The 24,302-nt window shown below is 43.0% G+C and overlaps 1 protein-coding gene across 1 annotated transcript in view; it reads left to right on the forward strand.

Annotated features, from left to right (window-relative positions):
• Positions 1-24,302, forward strand: part of FRAS1 (Fraser extracellular matrix complex subunit 1) — a 109,708-nt gene that overhangs the window by 45,727 nt on the left and 39,679 nt on the right. Inside the window, exons 21-31 of the mRNA XM_035541468.1 lie at positions 60-206; positions 3,630-3,776; positions 5,254-5,394; positions 5,618-5,758; positions 6,339-6,479; positions 6,785-7,055; positions 8,272-8,356; positions 10,676-11,002; positions 15,148-15,301; positions 19,136-19,314; positions 22,185-22,301. Coding sequence (XP_035397361.1) covers positions 60-206; positions 3,630-3,776; positions 5,254-5,394; positions 5,618-5,758; positions 6,339-6,479; positions 6,785-7,055; positions 8,272-8,356; positions 10,676-11,002; positions 15,148-15,301; positions 19,136-19,314; positions 22,185-22,301 — 1,850 coding nt within the window. The remainder of the gene's footprint in view (positions 1-59; positions 207-3,629; positions 3,777-5,253; positions 5,395-5,617; positions 5,759-6,338; positions 6,480-6,784; positions 7,056-8,271; positions 8,357-10,675; positions 11,003-15,147; positions 15,302-19,135; positions 19,315-22,184; positions 22,302-24,302) is intronic.

Here is a 24,302-nt window from a genome sequence, read left to right on the forward strand (position 1 = left end):
ACTTGCTCAAAGATCTACCTTTCATTAAACAGAAACGTTTGCTCTTGCTCTCCCTGCAGGGTGTCACCCCTCGTGTAAAACCTGCAGAGGCGGGGGCCCTTTTTCCTGCTCTTCCTGCAACACCAGCCTGGTTCTGTCCCACACCAACATGTGTGTTCCTGCCTGTTCCCCAGGATACTACAGGGATGAGAGCCACACCTGCAAACGTGAGTGCTTCTCTCCAAGCCCTCTCTCCTTTCCACAGTGTGTTCACTGACATGTCGTTTCTTGCTCCTTTGGTTACTGTTCCTGTTGCCAGGAAAAGAGAGATTTCAAGTGCCTAAAAATGAGATGTGAGTTGTCAAAAGTGATTCGCTGCCTTAGAAACTGAGCCTACAGCATGGTTTAAATTTGAACATCAGTTGCAGTTTTGTTATTGACTTCAAAGACAGGAGGCTTTTGGGTCCCACAGTAAAAAGCTCCAGGAGAGCTCGTGTAGGCTTCCTTGGTAAGCTTTCTAGGTGGTACACAGAGAAGTGGCCAGGCATGCTGGTGGATTATGGGCTTTGTGAAAACTTGGCAAGGTTAGACCAGTTCTAATCAATTCTTACTAAGGCAACCCCCTCCTCACTGCACTATCTGCCGGTATCTACCTTGGGAGCTGTGTTACAGCCTTAGCATTTATGCCCCGTTTCCCCACATGTGAAGCCTTAGTAGAAACAAGGTACAGCTTTGTAGGCAATCCCCAGCTGACTTAGTTGAGCTGTGACGTTTGTATCTCCTGATGATCTGATGCAACTGATCTGATGTTAAGTCCAGTAATATTCTAGTCTACTCATGCTGTCCCTTGTGAATCTCTCAGGGCCTCTCTCTCTTTTTATTATTCTGTGCTTACTCTGGCCTTGACGTCAGTTGAGTTATTCCTCACATAACTGTTGGGCTTGATGTTCCAAAATGCCAAATTACATGGCCCACAGACATAAAAAAAAAATAGTTTAAAACCCCCACTTCAATTGACCCACTATAATACACAAACCAAAAAATGAGTGAGTGCTTAAGTGGTTTGGTTGCTCTGAACCCGAACACTCAGATTTGTTAAGTCCTCTATTACCTTGATTTAAAATATCCTGATTTATGATAGAAGAACTCTGTTGCACTGCAATGAGCATAGGTATCAGTGTCATCCTATCTAGACCCAATTTCTTTACTGATGAGGCCATGTAGGAGGAAGCTGATAAGGTTGTCAGTTTTACCTGCCTTTTGTTGAAATATCTGCTCCTCCTGAATCTATGATTTCCATCTTATCAGCGGAAATGGAGACGCCCTGCATAAATTCAAAGAAATAGCTGGAAGAGTTAGTACCATTCTTCAGTTGACAGAAAAAAGGCTATTCAGTAATCATAATAATTTTTTTAAAAAGGAAAGGAATAAAAAAGAGGAATAAAAAAGTGATGACAGGATTCTCATGGTCTGTCCTTTCCTAATGAAAACTTACCTACTGCTGGCGTCCCCTCACTTTGGACATCTTGGTAGAAGTGGAATGTTCCTGAGGCCTGCGCCTTTCCTGAATTTGGTTCAGTAGCTCAAATGCAAATAGATTTTTGCAAGCAAAGTCAGCTACAATGAGACATTTCTAATCTCTTCACTTACAAATGGCTTTTTAAGAAGTGTAAGTAATACCTGTGGCAGGAAACTCAAGGCAAAGAGTGTTGGTGCACTGGATTTTTTTCATTCCAAGTGTCACTTGTGCCTTTTCAAGTGCAGTGCTGCTGATAAGCCATGTAGATACCAACTGTCCCAGGATGCTGGAAAACTAACACTTAGAGGTGAAGAAAATTGTTTAATCAGAGGTTGGCAGTTAGGCAGGGAAAAATTGGTCTCTCTTCAAAGTTTATTTTAGTCACATTGCAGTTCTGAGGAGCTCAGGTTTGGAATGAAGTTCAGAGAAATGCTGAATGCATGCATGTGCTCTCTGACATGCTCTTAAGCCCAACGACATACTGTCCGAAAAACAGTGCAAAGCTTAGCAAGTTCTTCATGGGTTTAGAAATGCAGATACAAAGTAATGCTGATACAACCAACAGGCAGAATTGCATTCAAATGTACTTTTGCTTACAAGGCATGCTTCCTTGGAAAGCCTGATTTTTAATAAATTTTGACCTCATGTGGAATGTTTTGCTGTACTTTTAGTAGTTGGCTTTTCTTAGCACTTCACAAATAATGATTATTCCACATATTGTTCGTAAATTAGGTTAAATGGCACTGGCACCAGAGCACCTGAAAATAGTTACTAGATTCTTTAGATAAACAATTTGTTGGAAATTTTTTGCACCTTGACAAAATAGAGACCTTTTGTGACATTTTTGAGATGAGATAGAACAAGCAATTATTTTGAAGGACGTGGGATCTCATTTCAATGAGAGCAATATGGGTATTTTCACATTTGCTTCTGTATCTTGAATTTTTGTGGCTGCAAAAATCCACCTTGATTGAAAAGCAAATGAAAATGGATTTTCACAAGTAGCATGTTGGTATTTGGCACCTGAACTGTAATTGCACTAAATCCTATGAGAGGTTTTTTTCTTCTTGCCATTAAGAAATGATCACCTAAGCTTTTTTCTTTGGTTCAAACACCTGGGGCTGTGTTTTCAGAGCTTTTTTCAGATTTATCTTAAGCACAGAATTGAGCTTTGGCAAAGATCCTGACTCCATATGTGTTTAGGGACACTCGTGGGTAGCTGGTTGGGAATCTAATAGTGCCTTTTGCATAAGCTGTCATTGTACTTGCTAAGAGGGAGTTACGGTTGTTTGTATAAAGTAGGCATGTGAACCTCCATGAGTTTTCTGCATCTTATTTTTGCAAAGTTTGGTCTTACCAGAATCCAAGAGGGCTTTCAGTGTATAGGCCCAGGGGTAGGAAATATTTTTCAGTCTTTTTGGGTCCATTGCTGTTAAACCTTCTGCTGTAAATTAGCTAGAAGCTGTGATATCAGCGTTGAGTGCACTTGGCTGTTAGTACAACCTCCTGAGAAGTTTAGACCCTGGACATCAAAGAGGTGAGCTAAAGTACTCTGAACCTCTGGCCTTTGATCCTAGATTCAGTAAATCCCTGAATTATTTTTTCCTGTCGTCTTCATTTGCATCCTAGAGCTCCCAAATTTTAAACTGTTTAAATAAAAAGTAGGAAGCAGTAAGTGAAATTACATAGGTCTTTGGTCCCACCCTGGTTTACTAACTAATTCTAGGAGCCTATTATGGTCCCTAAATTTGCACATTTATGAGGTAAGTCTGGAATTATGTGAAACACAAGGTTACTGAAAGAGACTAAGTAAAACAGAGACAGGGAAAGCTCTTATTTGGGGATTTGAATTCAAGGGCATTGTTTTACCCTGATCTTCCCAGAGGAGAGAGAAACAGTGTGAGGTTCTGTGAGGGGACATACCAGTCTTTTTCAAATGGAAGGGGGCTTTTTACATTTTGAAGGCTGTGGGAAGGAACATAAGAAAAAACTCCAGGTTTTTCAGTCTCCACAGGTGTCTCTCAAAGAGGACCTTGAGTAGAGAGGCTACATGATAATATCATTTTTACTTGCACAGTTGGCTGGTGCATCAGTAATTACAGTTATTTTCTTTGTCTTTGTCTTTCCGCAGCTTGCAATAGCCAGTGCCTGAACTGTGAGTCAGCTGCAGGCTGTACGTCTTGCAGAGATCCAGCTAAGGTCCTGTTATTTGGAGAATGCCAGTATGAGAGCTGTGCTCAGCAGTATTATCTGGATTTTTCCACCAAGACTTGCAGAGGTGAAAAACACATTGCTGGCTTAAAGAAAAAAAAAATCACAAGTAACTTGACCAATAATCCATTACATTACAGCACGATCTGTACAGGTAGCCTGCTTTAAAATTGGTGTGTGGGGGGAGTTGCTCAGTGACAGAGCACTTGCGAGGTTTTTCCAGTTTTCCTCTTTTTTAGCAGTCATCTGTCACATACTTCAGCCTTTCAGTGAAAAACAAGATTATTGCAAATCCTTCTCTTGTAAACGATTTAGTAAGTGAGCCAGCAAACTTCTGAAAGGTCAGGTCCTGGAATTCATTTAGTCATGGGTCAGCTGAATAACGAGTGAGCTTGCCGCTCTAAATCTTTTTTAGAGTGCTTACAGGGCCTTGTGTACTTACCTGCTTCTCTCTGCCTTATTAAATACTGCATCACTGGCTGACTGCAGAAACAAGAATTTCGAGTGATTTAAAAGACACATGGCGTGACAGATCTCCAAAACTTTCAAGGAGAGTGTTCCATAATGGGAATAAGTGAGGATAACGTGGCTTTATTGTGTGCCACCACCACCACATGAAGATATAACACAAATGGCAGCTCAGTGTTCATTTCTAACTGGCTCTGTCAATACCTGAATGCGCCCTAACTAAGTGGCGCCACTCCCTTTAGCACTGCAGTTCTTCAGTGACATTGCCTAGTGTTGAGCGGGTTGGAATGAGGCAGGAAGCTTGTGCTGGCTTTGCCTTGGGCATGCTGCATTGGCTCACCTTGGTGAGTCTTTGTTCCCATCTCTTCTTCTTGTCTGTCTGTCTGTCTCGTCAGCTAGATGTGTCTGTCATTAATTACTGGTACGAGCCCTCTGAGTGCCACCAGGGTACAAACAGCAGTGTTGGCAGCCCAAGCAGTCCTTTAGCACAGTTGCATGGCTGGGACTCTGCTTAAGACCAAAGGGAGATAGTGCAAGGGCATCTGAGGGCAGATCTAATCCCAGCTGGATCTGGTGTGTTTCTGCTTTCCAGTCAGGCATTTGAACTGTGAGGGACAACAATTTCATTTTCCTTTGGTCAGAGTCATTTGAAAGGATGAGACTGATGAAGCAGGGTGGATAATTATGAGCAACAAACTTGTTGGCAGAGGAGGAGCATGAATACTTAAAGGATAAAGTTGGACTTTATCCTTCATGAGCAAGAAAACCGTGCCAGTGTTAGCAGGTCTGAATGCTGAGCAAGAGGCTAAGCCTGCTCAAATGTGACATAGTTAGGACATGTCAGGTCCAAGAAGGGAAAAAAAAATACACATCTTGTGTTGTAGTAAGACACTCAGTACTAATCATGGTTTTTTGTTGTTGTTTTTTTAAAGTATCTCTCTAACAGTTTTTACTTTGCTCTCTGCTCCTAGGACTTACATTCCCACAGCTCACAGATCCCACTGTGCTAAGCTCTTGTGCAGGGTGAGCTGTTCACCCTGGAGAGAGCTGCCCTACCTGGACTTTTTTTCTTCCAGAGTGTGACTGGAGCTGCAATGCTTGTAAAGGCCCCCGGAGGACCGACTGCCTGCAGTGTATGGAGGGCTACGTTCTTCATGAAGGAGCTTGTGTGGAACAGTGCCCTGCAGCTTTCTACAAGGAATCAGACACATGTCAGAGTGAGTTCTTCTTGTGTGTTACCTCTAATCACTTCTGCCAGTGATTCTCTGCCTGTCTCCAGTTTGTGCACATCTTGCGTTCAGAAAACACGCTACAGCGGCAGGTCTCGGTGCCCTCCAGCACACACACACAAAAGAGCTTGGGGTTCTTGGGGTGTTACAGCACCGTGCAGGAAGCCGTAGGAAGTGGTGTTGAGCTGAACTCTTTACGTGTGATTTTTAGGGTGTGATCAACACTGCCTTCAGTGTCGCCAACCAAACGAGTGCAGTCTTTGTGAAGCCCCGTTTTTCCTCTTGGACGCTCAGTGCGTTCACAGATGTGGGAAGGGGTACTATGCAGACCAGGCACAGCGAAAATGCACAGGTAAGCAAAGTGAGTATGATGTGGTGGAGAGGGATCAGGGTTGCAGTCTGTGTTCTGTACACTGATATTTCTCTGCAAGGCACTTAGATGACGTGTTAAACTCACTGTTGAGGTAGTGCACTCAACTTGAGAATTAAATGACGGGCTCCATCTGCGTTTACACGTCTAATTGAGGAGGAATGAGAGTCAATGTAAGCACACTGTACATAAAAAATCAGTATTAAAAACACATTGTTAGAAATGTTTCAGTTATATTTGTGGGTTAAAAAACTGTGTAGGACTTTAATTTGTATTTGAAAGTGTTTTTTTCAAAGAGGTACAACAGTTACTTAAAAGCATGTTTCTTCCACTTGGAAGATTGTGTCAGGTTCTCTGTATGAAAAACACTGGTCAAATTAGAAAGGAATTTATTAACAGCTCTTTTATCTGAATTGTTTGCCTTCTCTCTTTGATTTTGTCAAGTAGGTAAGACAGTAATAGCATTGGTGTTTCCATCCTGACCTGAGGGACACCTCTGCACACCAGTAGCTGCTTTGTTTTTGCAGTGGCTCAATGGAGTTGTGCTTTCCCTCCAATGCAGCTTGTCCTCCTGGTTGCTTGGACTGTGAAAGTGATGGCCTGTGCCACCTCTGTGACAGCACCACCTTTCTGAAGAACAAGATTTGCGTTCCTGCCTGTGGTCAGGGATTTTTTGGCGACAAGTGGACCAGAGAGTGTGAAGGTAAGTGTCTCTCCTGAGAAAGCAGCTAAGCTGGCAGGCTTCCAGCAGATTTTAAGGCCAGAAGTAGTGTTCATTCAGTTGCAAGTTTGGAACTCAGTTTTGTGCAGTTTTGTGTTGGCTGTTGAAAGTTGGCAGCTAGTTTTTCTCCAACATGTTCTTTCATAAAATGTGCATGTACATGGTTTTCTAAGTGAGGTTTTTTCACTTAAAACGTTCATTCAGTAAAGCTTTTGCCTTCTCTCTTTTTTGTTTTGTTTTTGGTTCTGTTTTGGTTTGTTTGTTTGTTTTTGTTGTTGTTTTTTTAGCCAGCAAGCATCCTTCAAGCTTTCATGTGAACAGTACCTTCACAGTAGGGATTGGCAGGGTAAAACCCCTAGACCTCTCTTTATTGGGCGTGCATGATCTGGATGGTGATGCAGGAGAGCTCTTGTTCCGTATCGACAGCACTCCCTCCAACGGCAGGCTAGTGATGCTGGTGAATGGGAAAGAAGCGCAGCTGAGCAAAGGCGACCACTTCAGCTTCAAGGATGTAAAGGAGAATAGAGTCCGCTTTGTGCACAGCAAAGAGAAATCCAGGTGACTGCATTGATACTTTTTTCTTAGCTCTTGCCTGAAGAAAATGTACATATCTTGAGAACAGATATTCTTTTGTCCCTTGGAAACATTCTTACAGTGAAGCATGGTTCTCACTGCTACTAAACAAATTATCATTGTGTTTTGGAGATATTGTGCCATACTGTAAATGGTGGTGCAAAACTTTTGTTCATGGTATAAGAGATCACTGTGATCCATCTGCCAAACCTCCTGAGCTCTGGGGGTGCCGGAGTCTTGTCTGATTTTTAGCATATTCTGACGTGTATTTAAAACTGATGTACTATGCTGGCTCTTACAACAATTTCTGTCAGGAAGATGCTCAAATGATGTCACCACTGACCATGCTCTGCAGCATATACTGCATTCATCCATTAAAACTTTGCTTGCAACATGAGCCCTGTTAGTGTTCGGGGACAATTAGCAGTGATTAGCGTCTGGCAATGCTCACTCTGCAAGCATGTTGCAAGGAGGCAGATTTCTCCTGCTGCCAGGCAATGAGCCAGTCATCCTGCCAAATTTCACACTTGATTTACATCACCATAAAGCCTTGGCCCAGACTGATACCAGTGGAGTTGCTTGAAATTTCTGCCTGTATATATCAGGGTGTTCTTTGATCCACTGTTTACAATAAGATTCTTGGGGTGTCCTTCCCATGCCAAGGGTTAGCTCATATTCACCAGCCTTTTTTCACCAGTCAGCAGCATGAGTTTCTGCACCACGCTTTGTTTTTCTGCCTGGTAGTCACAATGAAACATCAAGTTCTTGTCATGAGAAATGTAGCTACTTGATGTACAAGGCTGTGGGGTGGCACTATTGAAGAGTAAATAGGAAGCAAAAATGCTGAAGAGGGGGAGCTTCTGTCTCAAAGCCAGATAAGTGACATTTTTCTTCAGCAGAGAATAGCTGACATTTAGAATCAGTACTTAATCTTGGAAGCACCATCCTATGTGGGTAACATTAGTTAATGGGAAATGAGGGGATATTATTACATAGTTAAAGGTATTTATTACATGCTGTGACTATTGTGACTCTTCAGGAAAAAGTCCTATAAAAACATAATTGCAAAAACTTGAGCTAAAGTATCTGTTGCTAGGTTAATCATTTTTACTTAATGTGTAATATTTATACCATTATTGAGGCCTGCGAGATCACTTCATTTATATTATCCTGTATTTTGGCTTTCTGGGGACTTGTTTAGGAAAGGACAATTTTCCTTGAAGGTCAGCAATCAACAGTTCTTCTCCCATCCTTTGGTGGTCAACATTCAAGCATTTTCAACACAGGTAATGTAACAAAGCTTGGAAACAGCCTCAATTTTTGTACCATTTGGAGCCGTAGCTTCTTGCAGTGATAACGAAGCAGCTAGGCAGGACTTAAGCTGGTGTTCAGGTCAGGCAGATTAAACACAACCCTCAGCTGAGAGGCAGACAGAGTCATACACAAGAAGTGGACTTCGGGGTAAGTGATCGAAGAAGCTGGCCTATCTAGTTTTGTTTGTTCAGGAAATTACAGCAGAGCAATCACAGAGCAATTATCAGGGAGGGCTGAGGAGTCCCTACTGTTTAAATTATTCTTTGGATCAGCGGAAGGTCTAGTTCAGTCTCTTACTGCAGGGCAATTGAATGATGATTGATCCCTATGGTAGGGATGTCTTGACAGTCAAGAGCATTTACTTAAAAGCTCTGTTCTAGGGCAGCTGGGAATTAAATGAGCATAAGCTTTTTACAGTGCGTCTCTTAAACTGCTCTCCATTTCTACGCAAGCTGATGGTACTGTCAAGTGTCTAGGTCTCTCGTTATTGCTATTTAATATCTGTAGCATGATATTGTGGAGGGGCATCACCCAAAAGGTGCTAAACAGGCAGTACGTGAATGACTCATTTTCTAAAGGTAGGCCTTCTAGAAGGCAAGGCATGTAGAGGTGTGCAAGATGCACGTTGAGGGAGAGGGCACGGCATTGCAGAAAGGAGTTGTTCAAGGCCAGCATAGCTACCTGTGCCCATCCCACCCCTCTGGTAGCCTTTGATTCCCACTCAAGCTGTGGGTGTTCCTCTGACGTGGCTGCGGGGGCTGTGGATGTGCTGGAGCTGCCCAGCCTAGCTCTTTGCTGGCTGCTAGTCACGGTAGCCAGAAGTTCCCCGTGGGCTCATTTGCTATAAGGGGCCCAGGTTTCAATACATAATGTCTTGAGTTGTTTCCTGTAAGGTAGCTTCATGGTTAGGAATTTATCTATATATAAAAAATTGCATTTTGTTGCTTTTAATCGTCACATTCCATATGAGTCATTCCGTAACTTCTGAAATGTTCTAGTTTGACTTTTAGTGTAAGAAAAACTGCAGATTTTGATCCTGTTGCATGTATATTGATTCTGGCTGGCGCTGAAATCTTTTTTCAATCTAATCTCTTGTTTGCCTCAGTAGGAAATCCAGCTAAATAAGAGCTGCCGTCACTGCCCCAGAATACATAAGTGAGGTTTAATAATAGGAATTTTGCCTGTCAATCATTAATAACCCTGATAAGTTGTATTCAGGTGAGATGGCAGCAGTTAGCTCTCTGATGAGCATTGCCTGGGCTTTGACTTTGTCTCTGCAGGATCACCCACATCCTGAGGCGGGGTATTACTGATGGCAAATGTTGTTTATTGTGATCAGTAGAGACAGCAAATTTGAACTTGCTTGATGGCGAAGAACTAGGGAACTAATTTGAATCAGCAGGAATGTGAACGCTAGCTGGTCTTCTTTCTAGCAGGAATAAGGCTGTGTGTAGTCTTCAAAGATAAGTAATGATGCTGATGACACCCAGATTTGCTGTCTTTGAGATGGACTTAGTCAGTCCAAGACAAGCAAAAGCACATCCTTAAGTGTTAGCTGGTGGATGTATTTCTACTTAGAAGTGTTAATTCAAGCCTCTGCCTGTCAGTTTGGCTCACTGTTGGTATTCTTCTTTCTTTCTTTTTTCCCTCTCTGCTACTCATTTTAAACAGCTAACGTGGGCGCACAGATTGTGGAGGGTCTTATTTTCAAGCATTAGCACTCTGAAAGACATCGAAGTTATCAAAGCTGTAGGTTATACACAGGGAAAATGTGGTACATCTCCATTCCAACCCTGAACTTCTTATTCACATACGTAAATCTTCAGTATCTGAGGTGTTTGTGTTCCAGTTGGGCCTGCTGACGCACAAATAAAGTGTAGCCCTTCCTAAATAGTTGGGGTCCATGATTCCATTTGAATTTCCATGGATGGTAGTAAAGCAAAGCTGTGTCCCTTGTCTCCTATCCGTGCAGGCAGCAAGGGAGTACAGACTCTGGGTGATAACTAAATTGCTTTCTATATAAATGTCCCAAGTATTTTTCCTTGCTAAGCTTGCTGTGGCATGAGAATCCTATTTTAATGTAATTAAATCAGTCTAAATTGCTAGATATTATTGTATCTTCCCACTGGGGTAAAGTGTGGAGAGAGATCCTCCGCTGCTTAGATACAGGAGGCTTCCAGAGGTGAAGCAAGCTAATTTCCTTAACCCTGCATTTTTTTCCTTTCCTTTTTTTCCTTTCCTTCAAGTCACTAAGATGAAGCAAACAGCTAAGAGCTGCTTTTATGTTTCAGGCCCCGTACGTGCTGAGAAATGAGGCTCTCCTTGTCCGCAGAGGGGAGATTGGAACCATAACAGACCTGTTGCTTGGTGTGAGAGATGATGACAATCCTCAGGATGTCGTGCTGATGGTTTTAGAGCCTCCACGTCACGGGCAGCTGATCAAACCTTCTGGGAAGTCAGATTCTGCAATTCACGTATTTCACCTTGATGACCTTGCTGGTGGACTGCTCCGCTATGCTCACGATGGCTCTGACAGCCAAGATGATGCAGTTCTTTTCCAAGTGAATGATGGGTACCACTTCCAGAACATCCTGTTCCTCATTAAGATTGCTCCCAAGGTATGTGCCATGACATAAAATCTCACAGGCAAATAAGAAGTAGTACTGGGTCCCCCGAGGTGTCACAAATCCCGCATTACCATCAGGCTGTGCTCAGAGACAGGAGAAAGTAAATAGGTCTGGAGTCGCAGGTGAGAGTTTTGCCCTGGTGAGGGCAATAAATTAAAGTGGATGGGGGGAGAGAGGGCTGGTGAGATAGTCAAATCACTCACTGGGCTGATGGGAGCGTGGTGGGAGCGACAAACACGCGTGAATTCAATGACTTGGCTAATAGGGTGTGTCTTTGGTACTGTGGTGGTGGTGTCAGGATCTCTGCTGTTCTCTCCATTGAAATCTTTCACCTGATCCTTCTGTAATGACAGGACATAGATACCTAAATTCGGAAAACATTCATAAGTATTTTAATTTTTCTTACTTGTATTGCAGTTCATAATTAAAAACCAGCTGTTTGTCTCTTCCGTGTTTGGACATGAAGTGGCACTGGGTATTAAATTTTACAGGGATTATGGCAGTAAAATTAGAAACAGTCATGCTTTAATCTGTTTCGTTTTTAAATTAACCTCAGCCAAAGCATGAAACGTATACCGTTTGTGTGGTGAAGGCTTTTAAAAATAAAGTTGCTGAAGTGCTTGCAAGCATTTCAGTTCTGGTATTGTGGTGCTGTTAAAAAAAAAAAAAAAAAAGCTGAGAACTTCCTTATCCCTTAGTTAATGTGAAAGAGTAATAAAAAAAGTCCACTGTTTGCAGTCTTTTTATGTATGGATCTGAGAATTGCACAATCTTTCTGTGCTTGCGCTCCATAAAAGGGAGCTAAGAGATGATACTAGCCTTCTTTTGTCCTCCTCTCTGCTGTACTGGATGTCTCTCGTGGCACCTTGGGCATGCAAATTTCAAGGAAGGTTTACAAGCACTACATGTGTCTGTGTGCAGTTAGCACAAGGAGGAACCAAACCCATTGGGACCCTGCGGGTGCTTCTAAGTCTGAAGCAGTAATTAATGGCAATTAGTGACACGACTCACACATCAGTCTGGAAATCAGAAAAGCTTGCTTACAAGGCTGGTGCTGACTTACTAGACTCACAGCATAAGAGCAGCCCTGCCTGTGTTTTCTTTACCCTTACGTGGCCCTGAAGAGCCCACAGAAGATCAGGAGGACTGTGAAATGCTTGGATACCACTCTGTTCTTTGTAACTTCTTTTTTGGTTTTTGTTTTTGTTTTGCTATTGATTAAGCAGGTCCTCGTTGTAAATGCCAGTGAGGGTGAATCGCTGAGTTACAGTTTCTTTCAGTAGCCGATTTTGTGCTCCCTTGTCTCTCATTATCTTTCCAAGTCTCCGTGCAGCACTTGGCTGCAGAGAAGAATGAAGGTGGTGACAGAGGTGAGAGTGGAGCAGCTTTTAGTAGGAGGGGAGAGCTGGCAGACACCCAGCGCCCGCGTCATCCTAATTATTGTCTTTGTCGAGTAGCCTTGGGAGCTGAAATGGATGCAGGGTTTGTCGCTGAGGTGCTGTCAGGACGGGCATGCAGAGACACTTCTCTCTTTCCTTGGTTTATACCCAAAGACTGCTGAAGAGCCTGGTAGGGCCCTGGCTGGAAGGGTGGGGAGTTTGAGGGGTGGTTTTTAAGCCATGCTGCTTATCTAAGTACATGGAGCTCATTAGAATATATTGCTGGATGGTTTTATGTGCTAAGTCCTGGTGTGAAAGGACATTTCTAGGATTCCCATTCAATGGGCTCAGGCAGTATAATTTTCAGACATTAATCCATAGAAGCACTGCGATGAAAATGTGAAAACATAAAAGGACAACATAACCTTCAAAGTGTTATGAATTGGAGGCTTTTGTTTCTTCACAACGGGTGTGCCTTGTTTGCTGCAAGGTCCTTTTTTCAGTCCCTTTGGTTACTAACAGCCTGCTTTTCCTTATTTGCCCCTATCCCAACACTTCATTTCATCTACTGCAGGCTGAACAGCTGGCCTCTATTTTGAGAGCTCTTAATAATGATTTGCACTGCTGTGTATTTCTGTTGATGTTCTTTAACAGTTACAGCTTCTGTGAAGTTAATTTGAGACCTGCTGGTGCTCCATGTCTGGCAGAGCACCACCAGTGGTGCTCCAGTGGGGAACAGTGAGCCCGTTCCCCACGCTACGCAGCCGCAGGCTGTGTCCTGTAAGTCAGACGAGGTCAGACCAACGCTCAAGTCATCTGCCCGCTGCTGGTGGGATATGGAAGCCTTTCCTTTCTGGGTGCAGGAAAAGGACAGGAGATGCTTGTTCCAGGCATGTGTGTTAGGTCTTGTTGAATGTGCTGCCTCTGTTCACTTCATAAAACTTTGCCACACAGGCACCAGCAAAAAAAAAATCTCATGTGATTTCAGCTGTTTTGCTGAACACAGAGTGAGGTGAGCACTGTGATCAGGCAGTAGTTTGTCACTAGATATGTTTTTTTAAAGCTTACCAAGCAAAAAGAGCTGTCTCACAACTGTCTTTCTATTAATCAGCAGATCACAGCATCAAGGCCAGCTGGAAAAGGTATTAAAAAATGCCTGACTGGTTTAATGTGGCCAGTGAAGAAGCACTCAATCATTTAGTTCCCCAAAAGCTGAAGGGTTCCAAGTCTATAGCAAAAGTGTCACCTCATATTGAATTAGCATTTACTTTAAAATATTTTATTTTCAAACAGTGCATTTCGCATGTCATGCTTTGAAGTGTGGCCAGTTTCATTTTTCTCTCCTCACACAATAAATCCAGGGACCTTTCTGGCCTTGTTTCTTGTTTGTTTCCATTTCCAGAGTTAGGCTTTGCTAGGCCTATACGAGTCACGATGTGGTCGCATCAATAAGGTCGGCGGAAAGTTATTGTACGTACTGGCAGGGTTCTCTAGGCTGGCACTGGGCCTGGTGTACTTCTTTATGTAAAAATAAAGCAGCCATCACGCTGGGAAACTGTTGGTCCCAGATCATGTGGAATTTAAAAATTAGCTCCTCAAAATAAATACAAATTAAATGGGTGAAAAATGCTCAGCAGACAGATGTCAAAATGGAGATGGGTAATGACCCCGTAATGTGGTTCTTTTTTTTAGCCCTCTCTGGTGTCTCCATTGCTTATTTGGAAGAGAATAATAAAAAGGCTTTTTATCGGTTCTTGGGGTCAGCCATTATTATGTGGAATAGTAATGAGGAGGAAGATGATTGCTTACATGGAGCTGTCATTTTGACTGATGATGCAATTCACCACAGCCAGTTTCAAGATGAATCCTCAGAAATCAAGAACAGAAATCACATTTACAGCAAGTGGGCTTATAAGAAAGAGTTGTGACACTGAAGAGGTCACAGGGATTTCGGTGGCCTGTCTAACAAAGCATGAGCTAACGAAGTAATGTAGAGCCAGTAAGGGCTAATACAGTCCTTGAAAGCCAGAGCAGTGTTACTGAAGTATATGTCAGCAGTGAAACCATTACTGCATCCAGTCATGACATCCAGATTTCAAAAAGCTTGAATGAATACTCTTAAGCTGACTGAAAGAATTTTTCCTCACCTTCTGTTAGAAAAGCATGAGGTTGGTTTTAAAGCTGGGTTTGCTCGTGGAGAGTTAGTAACAGTTAAGGGTTTGTGTAAAGATACTGGAGGTGCCACCAAGAGGTTCTTTTGAATGGGTAAGAAGCTGTGGTTCTATAAGCACCCTTGACAGGTGTGTATTTTTAGAAATAAAATGAGGAGGGTTAACAGAAAAGGTGGATCCAAAAGCTGTTGTTGACTGGATAAATTTTTTTCCAGTGGCGATGGCAGTGAATTTTCCACTGTGCCAAGGAGATAAATTCTGTCAAGACATGTCAAAATTCAAGTGGAGAGAAAGTGAGGGTGGTGGTGAAAGACAAAATTATGGAGGGAGACTGACATCAGGAAGGTTTAGATTTGGAGACAAGCAATTAGAAACACTGTAGGGCCAGGTCGGTTCTGCAGGGGGAGAATAGTGTCCGAGGGCTACAGGCGAAAGATGCATGTCCTTTTCTTGAAGAAGACGACCAGGGTTGAATGCGTAGGAAACTACACCATACTCGGTGTCATCCTTTTCACTTGAAAATCTGTTTGCACTGGCATTGCTGATGTTAAGGAAACCATCTTCTTGTTGTCCCCCTCACATGCAGAGTGACAGAAGCCCTCGGCTGGTGACAAATTCCCTGGTCTGGGTGCCCCAGGGAGGCATGCTGCAGATCTCCAAGACGATTCTGCATGCTGAGGTACCCGGTGCCCGTGACTCCGAGATAACTTTCAACATCATCAAGGACCAGCCAAGACACGGTAAATTTGTTTGGGGTTTTATTATCAAAAACCAGCTGTAGGGTCTTGCTTTTCACCCTGCACGTCTCAAAGTCTTCAACCACTAAATAAATGTGCAGGGTTCTGGTTGCTTCAAGGGAAAAGTATGTTCTTAGACTTTCCGGGGCTGATTCTTCTATGGTATTTTGCCCGCAAGAAGTAGCACTTGAGGGAATATTTCTTTGTAATACTATACTGAAGAAGTGCCACTAACCTCATCTTTTTCTAGTTCAGATGGGCGTGCAATGTGGTGAAGCACTGTTATTCTGCCTAGTAACCTGAACTTCTGCCACTGTTTTTCTCTAAGGGTAGTGAAATCCTGGTGGATTTACAGCTTTGTGAGAGCAGAATCTCACTCACTGCCAAAAGATAATAGCCTGTAATTAATGTCTGGTTTCAGAGCAGCATGGAGCAATATCTGCCTCTAGAAACTGCTGAGCAAAAGTTTACCTTGAAGAACTGGAGAACTCCCTAAACTCCATGACATTTAATTTCTACTAATGGAAGAGATTGTTGACTCAAACAGAAATTGGTGACATTTGTATCTGTTTATAATTCTTGTTTCCAAATTCCTTTTGAGAGCCTCTGATCTCACCTCTCAGAGCAATGGCTTTTCAAGTGACCCCTTGCGTAGGAAGGACTGCAGCTTTCAGAACATCCTCCAGACCCAGGCCGAGGAGTGTGGAAGGTGCTGGGATTTGTGACAGATAGAAATGCAGAGAAGCTGGATAGGAAAGAGAAGATGTCATACATGGAGGAAGGGGAATAAGAACAGACAAGAAAAATGCTATTTTCACCATCAGCATCCCCATTTTCTTCATTAGGACTATGCCTATAAGTAGCATATGTTGTACTTCAATGAAATGGTACAGTTAATTTTAATTTGCTGGGCCAGATAAAATGAAAGGGTCACTTCAGCAACGTAAGTGCTGTGGTTTTGCCTTTTGCTGTAAGGATAGACTGGTTTCCGTAACAGCTGCTGGTACCTGACAGAGACATAGATTATGTTATTTTTGCAATTTAGTAGAGAAGTAATTAATTTGTATTCCCTCTTTCATTTTCTGCAGATGGAGAGCTATCTTCTCATTTTTAATAAGCATTTACATGAAAACTAGATTTTTTCCCCGAGGAGTTTGTCTCCTGCTGCTTAACCCTAACCAAAATTTATAACCCTGTATTTGTATCACCATAATTATCTCTGCTGTAGTTAATTGCAATAACACAAATGGGTTTGTAGCTTCGAGTGAGGAATATGCAGTAGGAATCAACGATCTTCAAAGTTTTATCTAAAATGCTATTTCACAGAAAGGGAGGAAAAAAATAAGACAGAGAAATGTTGAAAATGGGTCCTTAATTAAGGAGGACCTAGGACCTATCTGCTGATCTTAGTATATGACTAATGGAAAAGGTATTCATACCTGTAGGAAATGCATCACGTGCTTTTAGGTAGGAAATAAAACCACTTCGGAATTAGCTCCCACATTTCTGTAGCACAAGTGCATGTACAAAGAATGCTTCCTGCCCTTTATTTCAAGACCCAGAAACCCAACAGAAGGGATGTGATTAGGGAAGGAAGATCCCTCTCCAGACCTCCTCCATCTGCAGGGGTTGATTTGTTACTGTTCAGCTGGTTGCCAGAGCACAGTCGATCTTTCTAAGGATCTCTTTATGCTGAACATCATTTTGTCCATAGAAATAGAACCGGTGTCCTCCCTGGCTCTTCTCCCAGCCTGCAGAATGCCTCAGCATAGCTCCGTGGCTTGAAAAATACTTATTTCTATGAGTAGGCATTGTAATACCCTAAGCTGCTCCATGTGGCACACATTCGTAGAGGATGAAATTTCTAAAGCCATTGAAAAATGGTATTTGTCCACTCACTTCTAAAAGAAAGAGACCTCAGTACCTGAAGCCTCTAGGCAGCCCAGGGAATGCAGCTGTCTCAGTGGATTTCAAGAAATTGCCTGAGTGTACACAAGCTGTACGTTCATGTGTGTAACATATCAGCGGGTGCTTTTCTGTTTAAAATAAATTTGAAATGAAATGATGATCACAAACTATGTAACTAAGTAAACATCACAGAGTTGTTCTTCCTGAGTGAGTGAAATGCTAATTTATGAGACATGCAGGCGTGCATCTTGCTTAAAGCTGCTGTATGTTCTCGTTGTGTCTTCTCTTCCTTTGGGAGGGGCAAACAACTTGCAGGTCCTAACTCCTTTGGATATGTGATCAGCATCTTTATAAATCACACAAAAGATTCAGGTGGGAAACTCCCGTGAGCAAAAGCATCAGACTGGGAATGTAATTAGGGCAGCGGATTTCACTGATAAGGGAATATTAACAGAGAATTGGGTTATAAAACGGAAGTGTGATATTTCAGTTTGAATTATCTTTTTACTACACTGTTGGAGGGTGGTTTGGGGAAATGAACTGCGAGAGCTTCTGATGGATATTTTGCATAACAGAATGATTAATGCTGTAGGGAGAGCTGGAGTGAGTTATAATAAATATGGCTTCTGAATTGGTAGCCATGAGGGGTATGTTCAAAGATGGGTAAAAAAAGCACAATATACAACTAACGAGTTACGTGGAGAGCAGCTAAATTATATATAGCCAAGAGTAGGAAAGACTGGGGAAACATAACTTTTTTCAGATTGTGTTAACTCCCAAGCAATTAAATTACATTGTAAAATAGAAAAAAAAATATGCCATTTATTTTGATAATATAGTTCTTTGTCAGGTTTTTATTTCCTTTATGTATGTGGATGGAAAAATGTTCACATTTTGTGTGTCTCAGGGAAACTGATGACCAAGGTTTTGATACCCTTCTCTTGGTGGGTAGCACGTGGCTCTTTGATTAATTGTGTCGAAATAATGGTTTTAGAATAAAGTCGGTTGAGTATCACTAGTGACATCTAAATTCAGACCTTGCAGGCATACATGAGGAAAGCTGAAAAACAGTGGGACGTGCTCCCATCCTGCTCTTCTCTCTCACATCTGCAGTGGAGCCAGTGACATTTCAGTCCAGCTGAGAGCCTGTTTCTCAGTACAAAAACCAGAAATAAGCTGAATGTTAGAGATACAGAAGCTATATACCCTTTGGAGTAGGAGCTACGAGCCAGGGCATACAGACTTTCTGTACAACCTATGATACAGAGGTTTTTTTCCTCTGTCTGTTCAAGAGCTCTTCTTCAATTAAAGATTTCTGTTCAGAGAAATCGGTTGAGGATACTTCTTGGTGTAATAAGTGCCCAGAAGAGCTAGAAAATAGCTGACCTTGAAAAATTAGTGTTCTGTATTCTGATAGTTAAGTTGTATCCTTGAGGGGAAGATGGATAGTCTGCTGCAGTGCTTTTAACCCTGATTGTGTCTCACTTCTTGTCCTTTCACAGGAGCTGCAGAAAGTGAGGCACGTCCTTTGTGCCTGCTCTTCTGCTCAGTTTATCAGACGGGCAAATTTCAAGGTTTCAGCACAATTTCAATGTGCTGGTCGGTGGGCAGAAATACATTTTGGGTGTTTGAAGTCAAGATCCTGTTTTTTGCTTGGCCAAGTATTTCTTCTGTGTCCTTGTACAAGCTGTTTGATCTGCCCTTTGCCTTGGCGCACACGAAATAAAATTTCCCTGTGTCACTGGGGTGTTGCGAGGTTCTTTGGTGTATAGGAGCTCTACTGCTGAATCTGCTTGTCTCACTAGGTGGAAAAAGATGTAGAGTTGGTGGACATTCATCTTTGGATGCTCATTAGTTGTTGAAAAGGCAATATCTTTTCCTTGTTTTCTCACAAGTTGTGCCCTGGCTGTTCATCCTTGCTTTCCCCAGGTGAAGTGGTGCTTCTGGTCCCAATGCCAGCAGATGGCCCAGCAGACTCCTGGCAGCTTTTGCCTGATGGAAGAGCAGCCTCTCCTACAACTTCTTTTACCCAGCAGGACATCAACGAAGGCATTGTGTGGTACAGGCACTCTGGAACCCAAGTAGAGAGTGACTCCTTCCAGTTCCAGGTACTCCTCCCCTTCATATTCCCAGGAGATCACAGAGCGGTTCTGCAGGCATTTTTCTCTGAGATTATTTAGTCTACCGTTCCCTCTATCTTTTGACACAAGGTTTTTATATATACGTGTACATGTATACACAAACACACACGCAAATACGCATGTAAATATATATATACATATTTACACACAGACCAGTTATATATAATTATAACATATATACATATTTACATGCAGACTTATGTGTATATAGTTGCACATTGTTTGTCTGTAAATGAATGTCCACGTGTTGATATGTCAGGGTGGATGCACTCCTTTTTTGTATTCCTGGGAGACTGTCATTCGTGTCCAAGAAAGCTGTGTGTGAATCACCACATTTGATCTGTAGCAGTGGAGCCAGCCAGCTACCCACAGTGTTGAGCCTCATGCGCTGGCGTTAAGCTTCTAGATGTCAAGTCACAGGCCATATTGCAAATCTGGAGAAAACTGTCTTTCAAATAGCATCTAACATTTGACGTATTAAACTAATAGCTGGTCTGACTTTCCATAGAATAATCCTATTTCAGGAAGGAAAGGGTTTTGTAGAAAAGGAGTGTTGTTATCCTAGCACCTACTAGCTTTTGTAGGCAGGAAGGTGATCTCAGAGCAGGAGTCCCCAGAGGGAATGGGCAAGCAGGTGAGCACTTCTAATTACCATGAGAGAAAGCCTGCAGGCTCGTAGCAGCCTGTCAGAGGGACAGTGTAACCAGAGACTGATAGTTTCTGTGACGTTGATCACTTCTCCAGTGGCCCTATGCCTGTGGGGTTGGATTGACCCTTGGGGACGCTCTATTGATGTGCTTGGGGTTGGTGTGAGAGGAACCATCTTTTGGGGAAGAAATAGGAACAGGAAATGTTTTTTGCCTGCCAATCATTAGAAGAGGTAACAGAACGGGTAACAAGATAACTCCCATCCTTCTTGTCATCTGCTGTCCCCTTTCCCCCAGCTTTCTTTGAGATAAGGCTTATCCCAGGAGACGAGGGAAAAGCCAGGATGTGGGTCCAGGTGGCTATGTGTATTGCTGTCCTAGGGATCCTCCAGCTGGGTAGCAAATCTGCTCAAGGAGATCCTTGAAGTCCTCTGGCTCACGCTTTCCTAGGGCATCCCTGCAAATCCAGACCTGAGTGAAAAGGCAGGGTGTGATACTGCAGCTCATATCCTGGCAGTTTTGATGTCCCATTTCAGACAGTAGGTTTCACCCCTTGGTACCACATAGCAAATACATCTCCCTTTCCTAAAACCTGTAACATTTACTCCAAGTGGAAAGTATTCTAAGTGCCTTTTTTTAAGTTGTTTGTTTTGCAAGCTCCAAAACCAAACAGCCCTCTTGATTTCTGCAGTCTCTCAGCTAATAATTAAATTTTTGGTGTAGAGTAGTTCTTCTTGCAGGCAGACAAAAAGGTACAAGTATTCTCCAGCAGATGTAGCACTAAAATAAATCCCACCTCCCCACAGGTTTAATGGCCATAAAATCCCTCAGACAGGTCCTTGCTGTTTGAGTGGAAGGTTTAACAGCATCCCATAATGCTAAGGCAACACAAACACTTGCATGCAGTGTTTGCTACATCTGGTTTAAAACTCAGAAGCTGTTACTGTAGCACCGGAGGGGCAATTAAGGTAATTTCTAAAGTAATTAACATAAGTGATAATGAGGAAGTTGTGAGTGTTGATGTTGAACAAGCTAATCTTTAGCTTAATTGCCATGTTCCTCTTATAGAGTATGCATTTTGCATGAGTTAAATGTTTGGTTTTAGTAGGTAACGATAATTGTACGGAGAGCCCTGCTGAGAAAGGAAGCTGTGATTAGCCGGGTGACATCAGGAGACCATAACACATCTGTCTGAGCCTTGAACTGTGGCTTGGGGCGCGTCAGAAAAAGCTGACAAGTTGTTTTCCATCAGTACTTTGACAATCACTGTTCAGGCGACAGGAACTCTGAAGCGCTCCAGCAAATGGCTAAAATAATTCCATTCTGTTCAGCAGAGCGTTTTTAATGCATTTTCTTGAAATTGTGTGCTGAAGTCCATTCTGGCTGACAGAGGGATCTCCCTGTTGAAGTCAGGTGTGGACTTTCATCTCTGCTGACAGATGAAGCTGTAACCAAGTCTGACGAAGAAGGAGGCTGTATTTCTGTGGGGGCTTGCCTCTCAGGATTGCTGTGAACACTTGGAGGCATATCTCTATGGAATGGTTTTGGTCCTTTGAGTTTTTGCCAGTGGAATAGTACTTGCTTTATATATCATTAATATGAGTTTGCTACTATAATTTAGATACAGTTGACTTAATTTTGCTGCTGGAGTGCCATATGGGAAACCTTTATGGGGTCTCTCTGAAACAGAAGCACAGCCTGTCTTGGGAGATGTTGGGATCATGGGGAGTCGCTGCCGTTGTTAGAAAACCAGTTGTTTTCACCTTATCAGCATAATGGGCTGTCATTTTAAGGGTGAGAAGAAGGTTTAAAAACAGATTATCTTTTCTGTTCTTGTGATGAAGAGTTCCACTGAAATATACAGACAGTTGAAGTAAAACTGAGGCAGCGACTGGCAGAGGTGGGAACGAATAGATGAGGGTAGAGAACTGTCAGACAGACATCCTTCATATTGTTAATAAAGAAGTGAACCACTTACGGACTGTACAGGCAATTATGGAGAAACTGGTTACTGTTTAAAGGCCTCAGTGCCCAGCAGTTAGCATCCACATGTGCATTGGGTTGGTGTCTGCTGGAACGGTGCGTGTCTTTGCCTTCACAGGCTAGGAGAAGAGGAAAAGTATGAAACTGGTCTTGAAATGCAGTGATGTCCTCTGTCAGGTTTCTATTCATGCAGTCTTCTATTCTCAGGTGTCCAGCTCTGCCAGTCCACAAGCCAGCTTGGAAAGCCACGTCTTCAATGTTGCTGTTCTCCCGCAGACACCCAGAGCTCCTCAGCTTTCCCTTGGCTCCTCTTTGCACATGGCTGTAAGTGTGAAACATCACTGACGGCTGGTTTCAGTGTTCCTTGCTGCAATGCTCAGTGACCAAAGCCTCACATCGAGCAGTAACCACCGAATGTTGATTTCTCTGCTTGCCGTAGTCTGTGCAATTGTGCTTGGTTCGAAGATTGAATCCAAGGAACAGGGTGTATGCACCAGATAGATAACTAGAGTAGAAATAATAATAAAAAAAAATAAATTAAAAAATCTAGATAGGCTGGAAGAGGAAGTGGTTGAAAAAAAAACAACACCAAGAAACAAAAACATTAAAAGGTAAAAAACTCAGAAGTGCTGAATATACAGACTGGAAGGGATGGGGAAAGGAGAAAATCTTTAAACATTTTTTATGGAATTCCTAGCAGTTTCAAAATACTGATTTCTGAGAAGCCATTAAGAATGGCAAGAGAGAAAAACTGTGGATTAGGGAGACATCTTGCCAGTAATTCCACTGCGAACTTTATTTATTGGAACAGTAGCCCACCCACATCAGAAAGTTTTCATCAATCATTGTAACGCCGGGAACACAGGTTACAAACTGAACTATTTTTTCTTGCAGCATCGATTCTGGGAACAGCCATTTTGATAACAGTGGTCTCTCTAACATAGTTACATCCCTGATTGCGTTAATTTAAAAGATGACCTCAAAGTTTAAAGTTGCTTTTGTGAGCCCTCCAATTATGGTGCGTGCCTTGTCCGTGCGTCCTCATCATATGTGGGTGAAATCCAGCTTTCCCCATTCTTTCTCCTGCTGTCTTCTGTCACCTCTTGGAACCTATAGGGAGGGTTCCTGAGTGCATGGGCTGGAGGAGAACTACAGGGCTCTGCACCTGTGTCATCAGGAAGCTCGGAGAGCCAGGATCTTAGAGGCAAGGAGTTTGGTTCAGACATCGCCTCAGCCACCTAGCCTTGCTGTGGTCTGTGGGGCTCTCCGTGGGTGCCTAGGATCATAATCCATCCTGAGGCAACGGCAGTGAGGCGGAGGAAGCTGTGATGAGAAAGCAGAGAGAAGCACTTGCAGGAAATGTGTGCAGAGCTGAGGCCAACCCTTAAGGCAGGAGCTGCGTGCTGGGAGAGCTGGGGCTGCAGGCTTGACTGTAGCGTGCGGTCATCTTTGGCACTGCTCACTCCTGGTGATTTATTTAGAGCGTGCGAGGTGCCAGCAGTACGCTCAGCACTGTCAAGTAGAAAGCCTGTGCCCGTGGGCGCTCCCTGACAGGCAAAAGCACGCTGCAAGGCCTGTGAGATGCAGGAGGGCAGATGTGGCAGGCGTCCCGGGGGCAACGGGTCCCCAGGAGCAGCCTCCTAAGGGGACGCAAAGGACCTCAAAGCCAGGACAGCCTGCCAGGCATGGGGCCAGAAAAGACTGAAGGAAGCAGTGTGAGAAAGTTTAGTGAAAAGTCCTGACACAAGGGCCTTGTCGGGGTTTAAAATAGTGGTGACCTTTCACAGGCAGTAATAAAACATGCTCAGACTGCTACGTGGAGCAATAGCCAGCAATGTGTCTTTCTTCTCTTGACTTTTTGTTGTTGCCATTATTGACAAAATTGATGGCAGAGGTGTCTGACTAAGCCGTGTAGTGCTGGATTTTATAGCTAATTAGACACCACAAAATTCAATAGCGCCGTAAAATACGTTTTAGTGAGGGGCGCCTCGCAGCCTGCAGGTCCTACCTCTGGGAGAGACAAATAGGCCTTGGAGGCAGCTGTGAGGCAACCATAACCTTAAATCTTTTCCTCGCGTCAGCATGATTGAGTTCTGCTCATCCATCTTCAGACTCCTTCAGAATGAGACTGTCTTCTCAGCTGAAGAGCAAGCACAGAATGTGCAGTCTTTCCACACCTGTAAACGCTGTCTTTGAGTGTCCTACCAAGAAAGGTCAGAGAAAGTTTGGTGATGCTTTGGTGGTTAATCAGGGCAGACACCTGTGCTGTTTTTTTTTCTTCCTTCAAGTTACATGTTTCCCCATCCTGATACAACTGATGGCAGG

Source organism: Cygnus atratus, chromosome 4 (assembly GCF_013377495.2).
Source record: "Cygnus atratus isolate AKBS03 ecotype Queensland, Australia chromosome 4, CAtr_DNAZoo_HiC_assembly, whole genome shotgun sequence".
NCBI classification, from domain to species: domain Eukaryota; kingdom Metazoa; phylum Chordata; class Aves; order Anseriformes; family Anatidae; genus Cygnus; species Cygnus atratus.